This window comes from Schistocerca gregaria, chromosome 1 (genome assembly GCF_023897955.1).
Source record: "Schistocerca gregaria isolate iqSchGreg1 chromosome 1, iqSchGreg1.2, whole genome shotgun sequence".
NCBI lineage: Eukaryota > Metazoa > Arthropoda > Insecta > Orthoptera > Acrididae > Schistocerca > Schistocerca gregaria.
The window spans coordinates 71433273-71451116 of record NC_064920.1 but is presented as its reverse complement, the minus strand read 5'-3'; the positions used below and the strand labels follow the sequence as shown (position 1 = coordinate 71451116).

At 41.0% G+C, this 17844-nt stretch overlaps 1 protein-coding gene across 1 annotated transcript in view; it reads right to left on the bottom strand.

Annotated features, from left to right (window-relative positions):
* Positions 1–17844, bottom strand: part of LOC126331179 (uncharacterized) — a 371504-nt gene that overhangs the window by 71805 nt on the left and 281855 nt on the right. The window contains exon 11 of the mRNA XM_049996454.1: positions 12622–12668. Within this exon, the coding sequence (XP_049852411.1) occupies positions 12622–12668 (47 nt within the window). The remainder of the gene's footprint in view (positions 1–12621; positions 12669–17844) is intronic.

The following is a 17844-nucleotide window of genomic DNA, read 5'->3' as shown; positions in this document are numbered from 1 at the left end:
CTGGCAATTGAATCCATTCTGTGAGCAGCAGCACCAGTGCATTATGGGAGTGGCAAATGGGTGGGCATAAGGAGGAACCTGCGGCAGGGAGGGGGAGGGATAGTAGGGTAGGGGTGGGGGACAGTGAAGTGCTGTTGGAGAGCATGCAGGGTTGAGGTGGAGAGAGAGCAGGGGAGCTATGTGCAATTGGACAGAGATCAGGGGAGAGGTTGTGGGGTATGGTAAAGGGGGGGGGGGGGGGGTGTAGCAGAAAAGGAGAGAAGTAAAAAACACTGGATGCAATGATGGAACCTGAAGCCTGTGTAGTGCTGGAAGGAGAACAAGGAAGGGGCTGAAAGGGGGAGGACAATGACAAATGAAGGTTGAGACCAGAAGGATTATGGGATACATTGCAGGCAAAGTTCCCACCTGCACAATTAAAAAAAGCTGGTGTTGGTGGGTAGGATCCATATGGCATAGGCTTCGAAGCAGACACTGAAATGGAAGATGTCATTTTGGCAATGTGCACAGTAACAGAATGGTCCACTTATTTCTTGGCCACAGTATGTTGTTTGGCCATTCATGTGGACAGAAAGCTTGGTTGTCAAGCCCACACAGAATGCAGCACAGTGGTTGCAGCTTAGCTTGTAGGCGCATGATTGTTTCACAGATAATCCTGCCTTTGACTGGCTGTTCGTGACCGGACTGAAATAGGTGGTGGTAGGAGCATGTATGGACAGATCTTCTATCTAGGTCCACTACAGCGATATGAGCCATAAGGTGAGGATTTGGGAGCAGGGGTTCTGAAGGGATGGATGAGTACATTGTGTAGGTTCGGTGGACAGAGGAATACCACTGTTGGAGGGGTGGTACGGATAGTGGGCAGAATATTTCGCATTTCATGGCTCGATGAGAGGTAGTCAAAACCATGGTGGAGAATGTAATTCAGTTGCTCCAGTCATAGGTGATACTGAGTTATGAGGGGAATGCTCCTGTATGGCTGGACAGTAATATTTTGGGAGGTGCTAGGAGACTGGAAAGATAGTGCACAGGAGATTTTTTATTATTTATTTATTTATTTTTACACGGCTGGGAGTATAATTACAGTCTGAGAAGGCTTCAGTGAGATGCTCCTTATATTTCGAGGGGACCACTCATCATTGCAGATGCGATGACTATGGGTGGCTAGGCTATAGGGAAGGGACTTCTTGGTATGGAAAGGATGGCAGCTGTTGAAGTGGAGGTATTGCTGGTGGTTAATAGGTTTGATAAGGACAGAGGTAATGATGTAGACATCTTTGAGGGTGAGGTCAAAATCTAGGACAGGCTCCTGTTGGACTGAGTAGGACAAGGCGAAGCAAATGGGGGAAAAGCTGTTGAGGTTATCACCCTTGATCCAGATCGCAAAGATGTTATCAATGAATCTGAGTCAGGTGAGGGGTTTAGGATTCTGGATGTCCCATGTATAGGTTGGCATAGGATGGTGCCATGCAAGTGCCCATAGTCGTACCCCAGATTTGTTTGTAGGTAATGTCGTCAAAGGAGAAGTAATTGTGAGTGAGGATATTATTATATGAATGGTCATAGTGACTAAGGAGGTTATTCATTTGGAATATGTTGGGCATCGGGACAGGCAGTGTTCCATATCAATAAGGCCACAGACGTTAGGGATGTTACTGTAACGGAAGGTGGCATCACTAGTGACAAGCAAGCCACCATATGGCAAAGCAACAGGAAATGTGGAGAGTCAGTGGAGGTAATGGTTGGTATCTTTTATTTAGGGGGATAGGTTCCGGGTAATAGGTTGAAAGTGTTGATCTACAAGAGCAAAGATCCTCTCAGTGGGGGCACAGCAATCGGTCACAATGGGGTGTCCTGGGAGTTTATGTTTATGGATTTAAGGATGCATGTAGAAGGTAGGAACATGGAAAGTGGTACGGCTGAGTAGAGAGATGGACTCCAGGGAGAGGTTCTGGGATGGGCCTAAGGATTTGAGTAGTGACTGAAGACCCTGCTGGATTTCTGGAATGAGGTCACTTTGGCAAGGTTTGTAAGTGGAAGTATCTGACAGCTGCCAGAGTCCTCCTGTCAGGTAATCTTTACGGTTCAAAACAACAGCGGTGGATCCTTTCTCTGCAGGTAGGATTATAAGGTTGGGATCAGTTATTAGATGGTGGACTGTGGTTCTTTCTGCGGATGTAAGGTTAGTTTGGATGTTGAGAGATTTGGGGAATGATGGTGATGCAAAGTTCGAGGTTAAGAAATTCTGGAAAGTTAACAGGCCAGTGGGGGTGGATAACGGTTGAAGGAGGAGTGAACTGAGTTCATCAGGGTTCAGTAATGGTCTTTGGTTAAGTCTGATTGGTAGGATTGATGGCGAAAAACTTTTTCCACCATAGGGACAGGAAGAAGGAGAGAAGCCCTTTAACAATTTCTGGATGGCTGAGTTTGGGAATGGGGCAAAAGGTGTGGCCTTTGGAATGAACTGTTATTTCTGTGAGGTTAACACTTCTGGAGGAAAGGTTCATGACTGTGCTTCAAGCCTGTTTAGGTTCTGGATTCTGTGTGGTGATGGGAGGGAGTTATGGAGGCTGGGGTATATGTAGTAGATCTGCAAGATAGGGTTTGTCAGCTATGAGAGACTGTGGGGGAGGTTTGGAGCTTGTTGTAGAGTTGGTGGACAGTGATACTCTAATGTAGTAGTAGGAAGTGGGCAGGGTGGAAAGCTTTTCGAGGGCACCTGCATGTCATCATCCTATGCCAATCTATTCATGGCCATCTAGAGGAATCTTTCCTAAACACATAGAATCCTAAACCCCTCACCTGGGTCAGATTCCTTGATGACATCTTTGCGATCTGGATCAAGAGTGAGGTCATCCTATCCACCTCAACAGCTTCTCCCCCATTTGCATCACCAGGCCCTAGTCAACCCAACAAGCCACCTTAGATGTTGACCTCCACCTCAGATATGGCTACATCAGTACCTCTGCCCAATCACAAACAACACTACGACTTCAACAGCTGCCATCTGTTCCATACCAAGAAGTCCCTTGCATATATCCTAGCCACCTGTGGTCACTGCATCTGCAGTGATGAGCGGTCCCTCTCGAGATATACTGAGGGTCTCACTGAAGCCTCCACAACTGTAATTATCCTCTCAACCTTGTACAAAAACAAATCTCCTGATCCTTATCTTTCCAGTCTCCCATCACTTCCCAAAGCCCCACTGCCTGGCCACATAGGAGCATTCACCCATACCTCAGTACCACTGATGCCACTGAATTACATTCTCCGCCAGGGTTTTGACTACCTCTCGATGTGCCCTAAAATGAGAAATGTCCTGCCCACTATCCTTTCCACTCCTCCCACAGTGGTATTCCACCATCACCTATCCCATCAGAGGCAAGGCTACCTGTGAAACCAGTTATGTGATCTACAAGCTAAGCTGCAACCACTGTGGTGCATTCTATGTGGGCATGACAACCAACAAGCTGTCTGTCTGCATGAATGGCCACTAACAAACTGTGGCTACAAAACAAGTGACCCACCCTGTTGCTATGCACGCTGCCCAACATGACATCCTTCATATCAATGACTGCTTCACAGTCTGTGCCGTATGGATCCTTCCCACCAATATCAGACTTACTGAACTGTGCTGGTGGGAACTTCCCTTCAATATATCCTACGTTCCTGTAACCCTCCTGGTCTCAACCTTCATTAATCATTGTCCTCCCCCTTCCAAACCCTCCCCTGTTCCCATTCAAGCACTACACAGCCGTCATTCCACCATAAAACCCAGTCTTTTTGCTTCTATCGTTCTCCGCTACTCACCCCACCTGCGCTCCTCCCCCCACCTACCCCCCGCCCTCTGTCCAAACCCTCTCTCCACCCCGTTCCGGCATGCTACCCACAGCACTTCACTGTCCCCCACACCTACCCTACTATCCTTCCTCCTCCCCCCCCTCCCCTCTTCCTTATCCTCATTCGCCCCTCCCATCATGCACTGGCGCTGTTACTCGCTGTTTGGCTTCAGTTGCCAGAGACTGCAGTCGTGTGTGTGTGGGGGGGGGGGGGGGGGTATGCGTGTGTGTTTGTGTGTGATGTAGGCTGTGCTGGCCAAGAGCTTATTTGTGACAGTCTTTTTGATGCGCCTATCCTTAACTCAGCATCTCCACTATATGGTGAGCAGCAACTTTTCTCTTCATAATATTGCGACATTCCATCCTAGATTTTCCATGGTTTGATTTTTGCCTGACAGCATTTCTTCAATCCTAACCCAGTGTTGTTTTCCTTTGTTATTGTTTTCAAATGCATTACTATACTCAATGTCCGTCCTTCTTTCTCTTCTTTCCTGTGCTTCTGCTGTCACCTTACAAACCGCACTGCACCATCTACTTATGAGCCACACTGTATCAACCATCTCAGTCAAGCACAATAGGCGGCTACAAGACCACGCTGATTGTTCGTGCAACATCTTATGTCCAATATTACTACCACTGATGTTCATCAAATTGATCACTCTCTCTTCATCACTCTCCCATATTTTCGTGTGTTAATTCTTGCACCTATTCTATCTCATCCTACAAACCCTTAAACACCCCAAACTCTTTCTCCATTCTATCCCAGTTCGCACGCACTAATTCCACCTCATCCAGTAACGTTTGTCATCCCCCTTCTTCACATTTATCCACCCTCAGATTTGCTATGCACAGTAATATGTATATTTTTAATATTTATATCTTTTCTTTGATCTTATTGTGACTTCACGCCAATTTTAGTGAATTTTTGCATTTCGCTATTGTCGTCTCTGTCAGATTTCATCTTGTTTCCCACTTTTGCACCTGTTTCATCCTTCTCGTGATTTTTCCCACGTATTTGGGTGCGTTTTCACGAATTTTTTCGGACATAATTCCACATTATTTACGTAATTTTTCGCATTTTTTCCACCACCATGGATCCTTGTGCCTTCCACCTGCATCAACACAGAAAAGTTTCTGTATCCCTAGCCAGAACCCAGTCCCAAACACTGTTCCTGCTTGGCTCATGGAATCCCTCCAAATGGCCTTACCATCAAATTACCTATCTCTGGATGCCTCCTTCCACAATGAACTCCACCGGTTCAGATTCCACTAGTCCTTAGCCCTCACCAAAACAGTCCTGCAAAATCATAGCAATCAAGCCCAAACCTCCTTGTAGTACCTTCTCTCCATCCGCAAAATGCTCCTTCTACGCAATCTGAAATTCCTGGAACCCCTAACACAGACTGAAACTCTTGCCCTCCAGGAACTAGAGCAACATGCACAAAGCAACCTCAAAAAACTCTCTGCCCTTCTCACTTCCTACTCCCACCTTGAAGTACTACTGTACACCACCTCTACAAGAAGCTCCAAACCTCCCCCACAGGCCCTCATTGCTGACAAACCCTGTCTCACAGACTCCCTCCCACCACCACACAGAATAAAGAACCCAAACAGATCCAAAACAGTACTGAATGTTGCCTACAGAAGCGTTAGCCTCACAGAAACATCAGTCCTTTCCAAAGGCCCCACATTTTACCCCGCTCCCAAATTCAGTCATCCAGGGATTGTTAAAGGCCTACTCTCCTTCCTATAGTGGAAACACTTTTTTGCCACCAACCCTACCAGTCAGGATCAACCAAAGACCAATGTTGAACCTTGCCTGAGCCCGCTAACCTTGAACTTCGCCTCACCATCATCCCCCAAATCCCCCAACATGCAATCTAACCTTACATACACAGTAAGAGCCACAGTCTACCACCTAAAAACTGATCCCGAACTTATACTCCTACTGTGGACAAAGACTCCACCGCTGTTGTTTTGAACTGCATGGATTACCTGGCAGAAGGACTCTGTCAGATACATCCCACCTACAAACCTTGCCGCAATGATCCCACTCCAGAAATCCAGCAGGATCTCCAGTCACTGCTCAAATCTTTAGGCCCATCCCAGAACCTCTCCCCAGAGTTCATCTCTCTGCTCACCCCTACCACTCCTCGCACTCCTACCTTCTACATGTCCATAAATCCAACCACACAGGATGCCACATTGTGGTCAGTTACTGTGCCCCCATTGAGAGAGTCTCTGCTGTGATAGACCAACACCTTCAATCTATTACCTGGAACCTACCTTCCTACACAAATGATACCAACAATTTCCTCCACCAACTCTCCACTGTTCCTGTCCCTTTATCACAAGGTGCCCTGCTCGTCACTATTGATGCCACCTCCCTTTGTACTAACATCCATAATACCCATGGCCTTACCAGTACTGAACACTACCTTTCCCAATGTCCTACAGATTCCAAACCAATAACCTCCTTCCTAGATGCCATGATCAACTATATCCTCACCCACGATTACTTCTTCTTTGAAGGCATTACCTACAAACAAATCCGGGGTACGGCTATTGGCACCAACTTCGCATCATCCTATGCCAACCTGTTCAAGGGCCATCCAGAATCCTAAACCTCACCTGACTCAGATTCATTGATGACAGCTTTGCAATCTGGATCGAGGGTGATGACACACTATCCACATTCCTCCAGAACCTCAACAATTTTTCCCCCATTTGCTTCACCCAGTCCTATTCAACCCAACAAGCCACCTTCCTAGATGTCCTCATAACTAAATACCACCCAAGATTTGAGCAACTGAATTACATTATCTGCCATGCTTTCGACTATCTCTCGATGTGCCCTAAAATGAGAAATGTCCTGCCCACTATCTTCCCACACCTCCCATAGTGGTATTCCGCCATCTAATGAATCTACACATATACTTATACATCCCTACACAGCCCCTGCTCCCAACCCATTACCCTGTAATAATCCTGGATCCAAGACCTGTCCCATACATCCTCCCACCATCACCTACTTCAGCCTGGTGACAAACACCACCCAACCCGTCAAAGGCAGGGCTACCTGTGAAACCATTCATGTGATCTACAAGCTAAGCTGCAACCACTGTGCTGCATTCTATGTGGGCATGTCTGTCTGCATGAATGGCCTCCAACAAACTGTGGCTAAGAAACAAGTGGACCACCCTGTTGCTGAGCACGCTGCCCAACACGATATCCTTCATTTCAGTGACTGCTTCAAAGCCTGTGCCATATGGATTCTTTCCACCAACACCAGCTTTTCTAAATTGTGCAAGTGGGAAGTTTCCCTGCAATATATCCTATGTTCCTGTAACCCTCCTGGTCTCAACCTTCATTAGTCATTGTCCTCCCCCTTCCAGCCCCTTCCCTGTTCCCATTCCAGCACTACACAGCCCTCATTCCACCATAACACCCAGTCTTTTCACTTCTCTCCTTTTCCATTATCCCCTACCTCCACCTCTCCCCTACCCTCTGCCTAACCTCCCATTGCACATAGTTGCCCTACCCTCTCTCCACCTCGCCCCTGCGCACTCCCCAGCACCACTTCACTGTCCCCCACTTTTACTCTCCTATCCCTCCTCTCCCTGCCCCAGCCTGCTCCTCACCCCCACCCAGTTGTGACTTCCATCATGCACTGGTGCTGCTGCTTGCAGTGAGGTGTCAGTTGCCCAAGACTGCAGTCATGGTTACGTGAGTTGTGTGTGTGTGTGTGTGTGTGTGTGTGTGTGTGTGTGTGTGTGTGTGTGTGGTCTATTTTTGAAGAAGACCTTGCTGGCTGAAAGCTTACTTGTGACCATCTTGTTGTGCTTATCTGCGACTCAACATCTCCACTATATGGTGAGTAGGAACTTTCCTTTTCATCATATTGTTACATTCCATCGTAAGTTTTCCACTGTTTGATTTTCTTTTTTTCTTTTATTTGTGCCACATCAGCCAGCCTCTGATTCATATTTCGTTACACACACACACACACACACACACACACACACACACACACACACACACATACACATGATTTGCATACAATATTTACATTGGTTGTAAACGTATTACTTGTATCACTATGTGCTCCCATCACTCTCATATAGTCTCACTTCAAATGTCATTCAACATGGAACACAAAACATTCACGCCTCCAGACAACTTCCCTGGTGTGTACTGGTTACATCACATAATATATATCACAGTGATGATATTTACCTACTTAACATTGTTCTCTGATTTTTTTTCATAAACCCTTCACAAAATATGCTACACCAGTAGTCATTGGCATAGGTACTTAATGCTACCGTGTGAATCCAAGCCAAGTCACTAGCAATGGATAAGAAAATAGGAATGTAGATTAGCTACTATCAACAACACAGTGAACACATTATTATAGCCAAGATAGACACAACACCAACACCCATCACAGTAATACATGCTTATATGCCAATTAACTCTGCAGATAGAGAGACTGAAAGAATATATGATAAACAATTACTAACAAAGAGATAGAGGGGCTGGCCAGTACTTACCTCAGCTCAGTACAGCCGATAGAAACACAAAAAACAACCGAAAATTTAAGTTCCTAGCTTTCGGAATAAATGTTCCTTCATCAGGGAGGAGAGAGGGGAAAGAAAGTGAAGAAGGGAAAGTGGATTTAGTTACTCACAACCCAGGTTATGAAGCAACAGGGAAAGGAAAACAGGGAGGGTAGCAAGGATGGAGGCATGGTTGTCAGCTGACAACCATTAATTAGTTAGAATATATGATAAATGAAATTATTCAGATAGTTAAAACAGATGAAAGTTTAATTGTTACTGGGAAATGGAATTCTATACTATGGCAATAATGTGATGGGAAAATAGTATGAGAACATGGAATGGGGGAGAGGAATCAATGGGAAAACTGCCTGGAAGAATTCTGTACAGAACACAACTTAATCATTGGTAATAGATATAAAAATCATGAAATATGGTTATATACTCGAAAGAGCTGCAGATATCATAAGGTTTAATACAGATTACAATGATAAGACAAGAGATTTAGGAGCCAAGCTTTGAACCGCAAAACATTTTGAGCGGCCAATATGGACTCTGACAGTAATTTATTGGTTATGATCTGCAGATTAAAACTGAAAAAAAGAAAAAAAACTTCAGAAAGGTCAGAAATTAAGGAACTGGGACCTGGATAAATTGAAGTAAACAAAGACTGTAGCTTCTTGCGTGACTATGAGAATAATAGACGCTACCTACAAGAAAATTAGGGAGATCTCTGGAGAAAAGAGAAGACCCTTTATGAACATAAAGAGCAAAGATGGTGAGCCTACACTGAAAGCTGAAAGGCAAAAGACTGAAGAAATATGTAGAAGGGCTGTACAAGGGAAATTAACTTGAAGATAACATTATAATAAGAGAAGAGGAAATAGCTGAAGATACGGTAAGATAGGAGATATATACTGTGAGAAGTGTTTGACAAAGCACTGAAAGACCTAAGTTGAAACAAGAGCCATGGGGTTGGTTACAAGCCATCAAGAATTAGTGAGATCCTTGGAAGAGTCAGCCATGGCAGAATTATTCCACATGGTAAACAAGATACATGAGATATGTAGAAAAATCTCAGACTTTAAGGAGAATATAATAATTCTTAGTACTGCCAGATGTGAATTCTTAGTGCTGCCAGATGTAAATATAACCGAACCATGAGTTTAATCTGAATTCCACAAAAATATTGGCATACAGTAGGTATTACTGTATTTACTTGTAAGATAGACTGAAGAAAGGCAGACCTACAAGCATTTGTCAATTTAGAGACAGCTTTTGGCAGTGCCGACTGGAATACACTGTTGCAAGGTAGAAGAGACAAATTACAGGGTATCCACAACTTGTACAGAGACCATACTGCAGTTCTAACATATGCCGTGTGGCTAGAGCCTCCCGTCGGGTAGACCATTTGCCTGGTGCAAGTCGATCGAGTTGACGCCACTTCGGCGGCTTGTGTGTTGATGGGGATGAAATGATGATGATAAGGACAACACAACAACCAGTCCCTGAGTGGAGAAAATCTCCGACCCAGCTGGGAATCGAACCCGGGCCATTAGGCATATGACATGCTGTCACGCTGACCACTCAGCTATCAGGGGCGGACAATATTAGAGTAAGGGAGTGAGATAGGGATGAAACATCTCCCTGGCATTACCCTGTGATGGCAACCAAGGAGAAACTTGTAAAAGCAACAGTCAATGGAAAAGAAATAAAAATTTTGAGGTTTGCTGATGGCATTTGTAATAACCAGAGATTAAGAGAAGCAGATACCAATATGAATAAATGATACACAAAAATAAATATGACCCTCATTAAATCAGTAGAAACAATGTCTACCATAAACAATTTAAAATAAAAAAAAATTTCTAGTGGTTATGATAAATGATCAATAACATTACTTAAGCTGCGTTGTTCTGAGATTAGTACAATATTAAGTTATCTACATAACCACCCTTGTATCACTGGAACATTTCCCAACTGGCTGAAATATGCTGAAAGCGGAAAAGAAAATACTGTCAAACTTCCATCCAGTTCCACTTTCTCCAGCATTCTCGAAAATTTTAGAAAAGGTAATATACAACCAGCTACAAAATTTTAAACATGGCTAAAGCAGCAACTTTTGAAAATCTTCATGGTAAACGATAACAGCCAAAAGTGTCGTCAGTAGTTAAAATTAAAATATCACCTCCATCTGTAGAGCATAATTATGAAGGGGTTGGTCGATGCGAACACAGGCTAAGTACCGATAATATGCCGTGCTCGCATCGACCAACCCTTTCATAATTATGCTCTATGGATGGAGGTGATACTTTAATTTCAACTAGTGGTGATGCCTTTGGCACAATTTTTTTATGCATCTCTACTGCAGAATATGATTTTAGTGTATTTTTGCTTCTGATGGAGGTATATTTAGATGTACCGAAACCATGGTCAAGGTTTTTAATAAATCTTTATCCTGCAACTGTTTGGCTGTTATCATTTGCCATGAATATAACCAGCTACTTAACTATCTGACCACAAGCAATACACTGCCTGGAAAAAAAAAGAAACTGAAGTCCCTGGAAGACATTGTTGTATGTCAATGTAACTTTGTGCACACACACATCAGAAAGTATGTATATGATTGGATGTGCAATTCTCTGTGACAGATAGAATGGCTACCAGAGTGTATTACTTCATGGTTAGTGTTGTTACCACACCTGCTATGGTACAAAAGGGGTGTGAACAGTACCACTATTAAGTGACCATTGTGAAGACACGGAGATGCGCTATACTCGAGCAAGATAGTATTATCAGCACTTGACAGAGTTTTAAAGAGACATCATTGTAGTTATCTATTCGCTCAGCAGGATGAACTGTAAAAATCCAGATTTATGGGGACTCGAATGTGAAAGTGGCCCTGTTTTGGATTGTGTGGGATCGTGGAGGCTGACATACTTATTGTCGACATTCTGGTTGACAGTGTCTGTCCAGCCAAGAGAGGATTGATATATTGCACACCAAGCACATTGTAACTTTTTTACATCTGCACCAGGTATCCAAGAACAAGTAATGGACTCCCTGAAACTGAAACATTCTGTGCACCCTGTACTACTGGCTGGGTACTAGAGTAGTCATACAAGGGAACTGCCACACCATGCATAGGCTGCTGTTAACACCACGACACAAGCAGTTGCATATGGAAGTAAAGACATTTTATGAATGGTGTTGCATTGTGTTCATCCACAAATTGCAATTCTGTGTTATCCTGGATCACCATCATCAGAAAGTATGTCAGTGACCTGGGAACAGGTTCTGTTCTAGCGTTTTGAAGAGGCATAGAGGTATTAACTCCTTAAGTTATGGTATGGGAAGCCGTCAGGTACGACTTTGGCTGGTGGCTGGTAGTGCCTAGGGGAACTCTGACAACATAACGGTACGTCATGGACAGTCTCATAACAACATGAGGGGGACATAAAAACAAACAAATGCACTGTACTCATTTATTTAGTGTTGCAGTAATACCATACAGCCATTCCTTTAATCACTTGTAATTGTCTGCTAAAAAAATGAGGAAACTTGATATAGTAGTTCCTTGTTCGAAGGTGTAGCAAATTCCATATCATCATTAACACCATTAAGGCGATGCACCTGGGGTGAACAATAACTACAACTTTCTTTAAACTGTGCAAGGTATTAGTAATTTACAAGTTTGACTCAAAGTCTTCTTAAAGAAAACAAATCCTAAGATGAAGACCTAAAATGTCCAGTTATTAAAGAAATGAAATTTAAAGTGTTGTAGCAACACAAAACTTTACCAGTGTGTTACTGGCTAGTATTGTACCTGATATGCAACACATTCCTTAAGCAAAGCATGAAAAGTTTATTGAATAGGTCTAATAATGATGTAATGCATATTTTCTTCCCTCACTTATTTTCATCCATCACTTTTTCCCGAAGATTTGTCTTTGGTTTCCTCAGCTGCAGACAATAACATACTTATAGTAGTAGGAATAGTACGTGATGTAATTACTTCAAGGACATTTTAGCCCAGAACCCATAACATTAAAGAACTTGACAGACAGCTGCCAGTAAAATCAGCATCTAGCTATAAATGGCATTGTTTGTTAAGATCTGCTGCTATGGTATCAGTATTACACAGATCTTAACACACTGTCCTGCAGGAAGTGGCACCAATGACTTTAAATTAATATAATATTAAGAATATCCATAAAACTCACCAATTATTGGTTGCAGCCTTGGTGTGATATCAGAGACATCATTACGCCTGTAGATAAGAAAGAAAAATAATTAAAATAAAATATTTACTGAGATGAGAATGTAGTCGATACAAAATATTATAGTATTTATAAAGGGAAATCAGCAGTGAGAATAATGGAAAACATCCAGATATTTGGAACAGCATTTTATGTAAACAAAAAAAATCATAGACAGTGTAACACAATTTAGATCAAATTCAGAAAGAATATCCACCATAACAATAAAGTGCAAGAACAAATGTTACACCCTTATAAACTGTCATGCACCTATAAATGCTGACAACAGAAGAAATCTGGAGAAAGTAACCAATTCCGGGACCTTTTAGTTCAAACAGATAAATTAGAATTTCCAGAGACACCTCAAAATCTAGAGGAAGATTTCCCACCTACAGAATTAAAAATTCATGAAGCCATCAAAACACTCAAAAACAAAAAAGCAAGTGGTGAAGACTCCATTACAGCAGAATTATTGAAGTGGTCAGAACCAAAAATCATAAAGGATTTTTGAGAATATTTGGAAAACTGAAAAGATTCCAGTTGAATGGAAAACAGCATTAATCCACCTGCCACGTACAATGGGAGACCCACAAGACGTCAATAATTATAGAGGAGCGTCATTTCTGCCAGTGGAATACAAAATATCAAAATTCTCCGGAACAGAGTGATAGATACTTTAGACAAACAACTGGGAGAATATCAGGGTGATTTTTGAGAGGGAAGATCCTGCGCAGAACAAATTTTTAACTTAAAGTCAATAATTCACCATACAACATTAGCCAGAAAACCAACAATAGTGTCATTTATTGATTTCAAGAAAGCATTTGATTGTATAGACAGAGAAACAACAGATATGGCCATTAGAGAATTTGGTGTTAAATCAAAATTAACAAATATAATTCATGAGACCTTAACAGGTACAATTTCTAAAGTCAAATTTATGGGAGAAGTATCTCAGGCATTTGAAATAAAACAAGGTGATGGTTTATCACCTCTACTGTTTAATTGCGTTCTACAAAAAATTGTAAGGATCTGGACTCAGAGCTAAAAAATCGCAAAATTGAGCCAGTAACTCTGGGAATGAAAACAAATGAAATTAAGGTAAACTGCTTGGCTTTTGCAGATGATTTTGCAATAATTTCAGAAAACCTGACAGAAGCAGTTATTCAAATGAACCTTCTGGAAAAATAGCAAACAGAACTGGTCTCAAAATTTCAGCTGAAAAACAAAATTCATGACAAATATAAAAAATGTGCCAAAATTCATAGAAAAACAAATAGGTAAAGTAGAATTAGTAAATAAATTTAAATATCTTGGAGAAACTATACAACAGAATGGACTAGAAAAATCTGCACTAGATGTAAGAATTAACAAACTGGAAAGAGCATATGGTCTGACCAAAAATATTTATAACAAGAAATGTATATCTAAAAAAACAAAACAAAAACACCACACTACAATGGTATGACAAGAATGTTTTTTATGGATCTGAATGCCTAACTGATGAACTATAAGATGAACAAACTAGAGGCACTGGAAAGAAGGATTATTAGAAAAATAATGGGTGCAATAAAAACTGCAGATGGTTGAAAAATAAGAAGTAATGAAGAGATCTACTAAAATATAGAGAAAATATCTGAAGTAATGGACAAATGAAGATTAACCTTTTTCAGACACATCTACCAAATGGATGGAAATAGACTACCAAAACGAATATTCCTATATTTCTGGAAGAAGAAATCGACAATAGCATGGATTACAGAAGTAAGGAAAGATCTAGAAAGAAACAACATCAAACGATCAGAAATAGCAGAAAGAAACTGTTTTAAAAATAAAATACTAAATTTGGAAGGCTTTCAAAGCAGAAGAAATAAAATATCAGAAACAACATGGGCAGAAGAAAGGAAAAGACTTAATGGGGAGAAAATGAGGGAATACTGGAGAAATAGGAAACAACAATGAAGGAAGAATAGGAACTGAAGTTGTCAACATGATCCTAGTTTGTCAATATGATTTTTTTTTTTTTTTAAAGTATGCTGAACAGAGTAAATCTAATGCTGTAATGATGAGAAATGCACACAGGTAATTACTAGTCACATATTAGATAATTAGTAGTTTGTTAGTGGAAAGACATTAAGTTTCAATCTTTCCTTATCTACTATATAGTGCCACTTAGCTACAATGTTATTATTCAAATGTTTCATTCAATATATACAAACACACACACACACACACACACACACACACACACACACACACACACACACACACACACACACTGCTAAAGAAAATATCTTATCAACCTGTCAATCTGTAACTAGTGTCAAGTCTTTGTAACTAGCTATCTGAATACCCACATCATTACCAAACAATGATTATTTAAATATGAACCAATTCTTTTCCACTGTTTCTTGGCTATACAGTATTATGTTTAAGAATGTGTCTACATGCCAAGATCTTATGTTTAAATGTAAAGCCGACTGCCAGAAGGACAAAACACAAAGAAAATTCCGCTATTCTACTTATGTGTGGTTTCCTTTCTTTCACCATAATTTTAAATTATGATACCAATTTCAATTTCTTTTTAAACCATTATCAACTTTACTTCTGGTATGATTACAAAAAATATGTTTCCAGGTGTTAAACTCAGCCAAATATCTGATTTTTTGCATAATATTTGTGAACTAGTCTTTGCCTGATGTTGCATATGGAAGTATTGGACATGCTTACTGTCTTGACTCCACAGTGTGCTTATAGTCCAGTCAAGTAGTATTCAGCTGGTGCATAAGTTTGCAGTGTTTTTTCATAACTTTAATAAACACGACAAATACAGACAACAGAGACTTTAGTCATCAATAGTATATTCTCTTTTACTGTTTACAACAGTCAGCCAATGTTGTGTAACTTTTCGATTCCGCGATTGTAAAATTCATATGATTTTGAGATGAGTGATGTTTAGATTGCATTTTCATTGGAAAAGGATGTTCCTTGAAGGCCATTTGAAGAGAGCAGAAAAAAAGAAAATCTGCGGGAGCCAGATCAGATCAATAGGATGTGTGGGGAATGACTTCCAAATCAACCTACTACATAGCGTTTTTTGCCAGTCTAGCAGAATATGGGCAGGCATTATCATGGAGTATCATAACTTCGTGCAATCTTCCTGGTTGTTTTTCTTGGACTGCACCTTTAAGATATCTCAATTATTAATATCGGCACAAATATGTGGTGAATAAGGAAGGTGCGGAATGACTTTCCAAAAAAACTATTGTGTAGTGTTTTTTGTCAGTTGCACATAATGTGAGTGGGTGTTATCATGGCATAGCATCACTTCATGTGGTCTTCCTGATCATAGTTGTTGGACTGTACCTGCAAGGCATTTCAATTTTGGCAGTAAATGTCAGCACTGATGGTTACACCTCAGGGAAGAAATTTGAGTTCACCACACTGTTACTGTTCCACCAGCCACATAACATTATCTTCAGTGGATAAGTTTAGGTCTTTGTATGGAGACAGGGTGGCTACTCAAACTTGGAGAAAAAAAAGAAACGAAAAGAAACAAACAAACTGGGAATTCCAGGTGTGAGGAGGAAGATTGTGTCAAGAAGCTCCTGATAAATTAATGACAAGTGTGGGAGGGGGGGGGGCAGCATCCCACAATAATGACTTTTCTTTCCTCTCAGTTTGTATTCCAGACATTAAGCAGTAGATTAACCATACTTTTTAAACATCAATAACTTACATGGAATCATATTCATATAATTAACTCATTTTGAAATACTAGGTATTTTGAAATTTGTGATTTGTAAAAATTAATAAAACTCAGTTTCAATGCTACATTAAAAATTCAGAATTCCCTGAGATTTTATGAAATTTCTTAAATTTTTCTGATCTTCATAGGTAAAACATAATTACCTGAGACTCCCAGGTTTTCCAGAAGAATTGCCACCCTGAGGGAACTGCTACATTGTATGGGTTCAACCACTTCTTTATTTCCCTTATGTTACTATAAAGATACCATTTCTCATCGCCAGTGATGATACAGAATAGGACTAGTCAGAGCTGTTCTCAAGCCAATTGGTGAGTAGCAAGCAGAGATGCAGATATGGCCACCAGGTGATTTTTGTAATTTTGGCTTACAACATGTGGCATTCATTCACCCAATTTTTGAGCCTTCCCCACTGCATGTAAATGGTGCACGATGGTGGAAAAATCACAGTTCATCACATTTGCCAGTTCTCAACTGCACTGAAGTCGATCATTGTGGATTAATGCATTCTATGATGTTCATCAAACCACAAAGGTCTTCCTGAACGTGGACAGTCACTAATGTTAAAACAATCCTCATTTAAATTAGAAGCATGTTTTGCCAACAAAATTTAAGTTATTTAAATTTTCTGTAGTAAAAAATTTCAAAAATTTTGGTCTTTTTAATTTTTTTTTCAAAAATGCTAGTTTCTTGTGCTATTAGCACAAAGTTCTCCACAAATCTGAGTGCTGTAAATTTTTTTCCATCCAATAGCAAGGGTGCTACAGTCTGTCAAAAGATATCAAGTTTTTCAAATTTCCTGCAAAATAACAAAGTATCAAGTTTTTGAGCACTTTCATTTCTATTTCTGTTTATATCGTATATCATGTTACATATATTGGAACTAAACATTTCACTCTGTGATATTCATTTACTCTGTGTGTTATCCCGTTTCAACCAAGCTCTGGGGCTAGTGTCTTTGACTACTAATCAAACTGTGCTGGGTCCCAGGTCCGAAAACAACCACTGCTAAAATTATGAATAAAAATCACTACCAACTGTAGATATATATACTTCTGCTACAATAAGTCACTTTTATTCTTCCAATGGCTTTGTCAAAGAGGGCAAAGGAGTGGTCAGAGGTCTAGAGCACTGCCTTGCACTTGGTGTTGGGAGCTGCCCCCAGAGGTTGGAAGCTGCAGCAATGATCAGCAGCATGAAGCTGCAGAAGTCAATGGAAACCACTGTGTTAAAGACATATAATGTGTATCCATATGACAAGTAGCCATAATTGAGAAAAAAGTGTCATGATGTTCTCTCCATTGCTGAAAGATCCTAGCTTAGTTCCATTTCGATCTCCGGGAGGGGACTGCCAAGGAGGGGTTGATCAAGAGAAAAAGACAGAATAACCAACAATGAGGAAACCTCTATGAGTTGGAGCA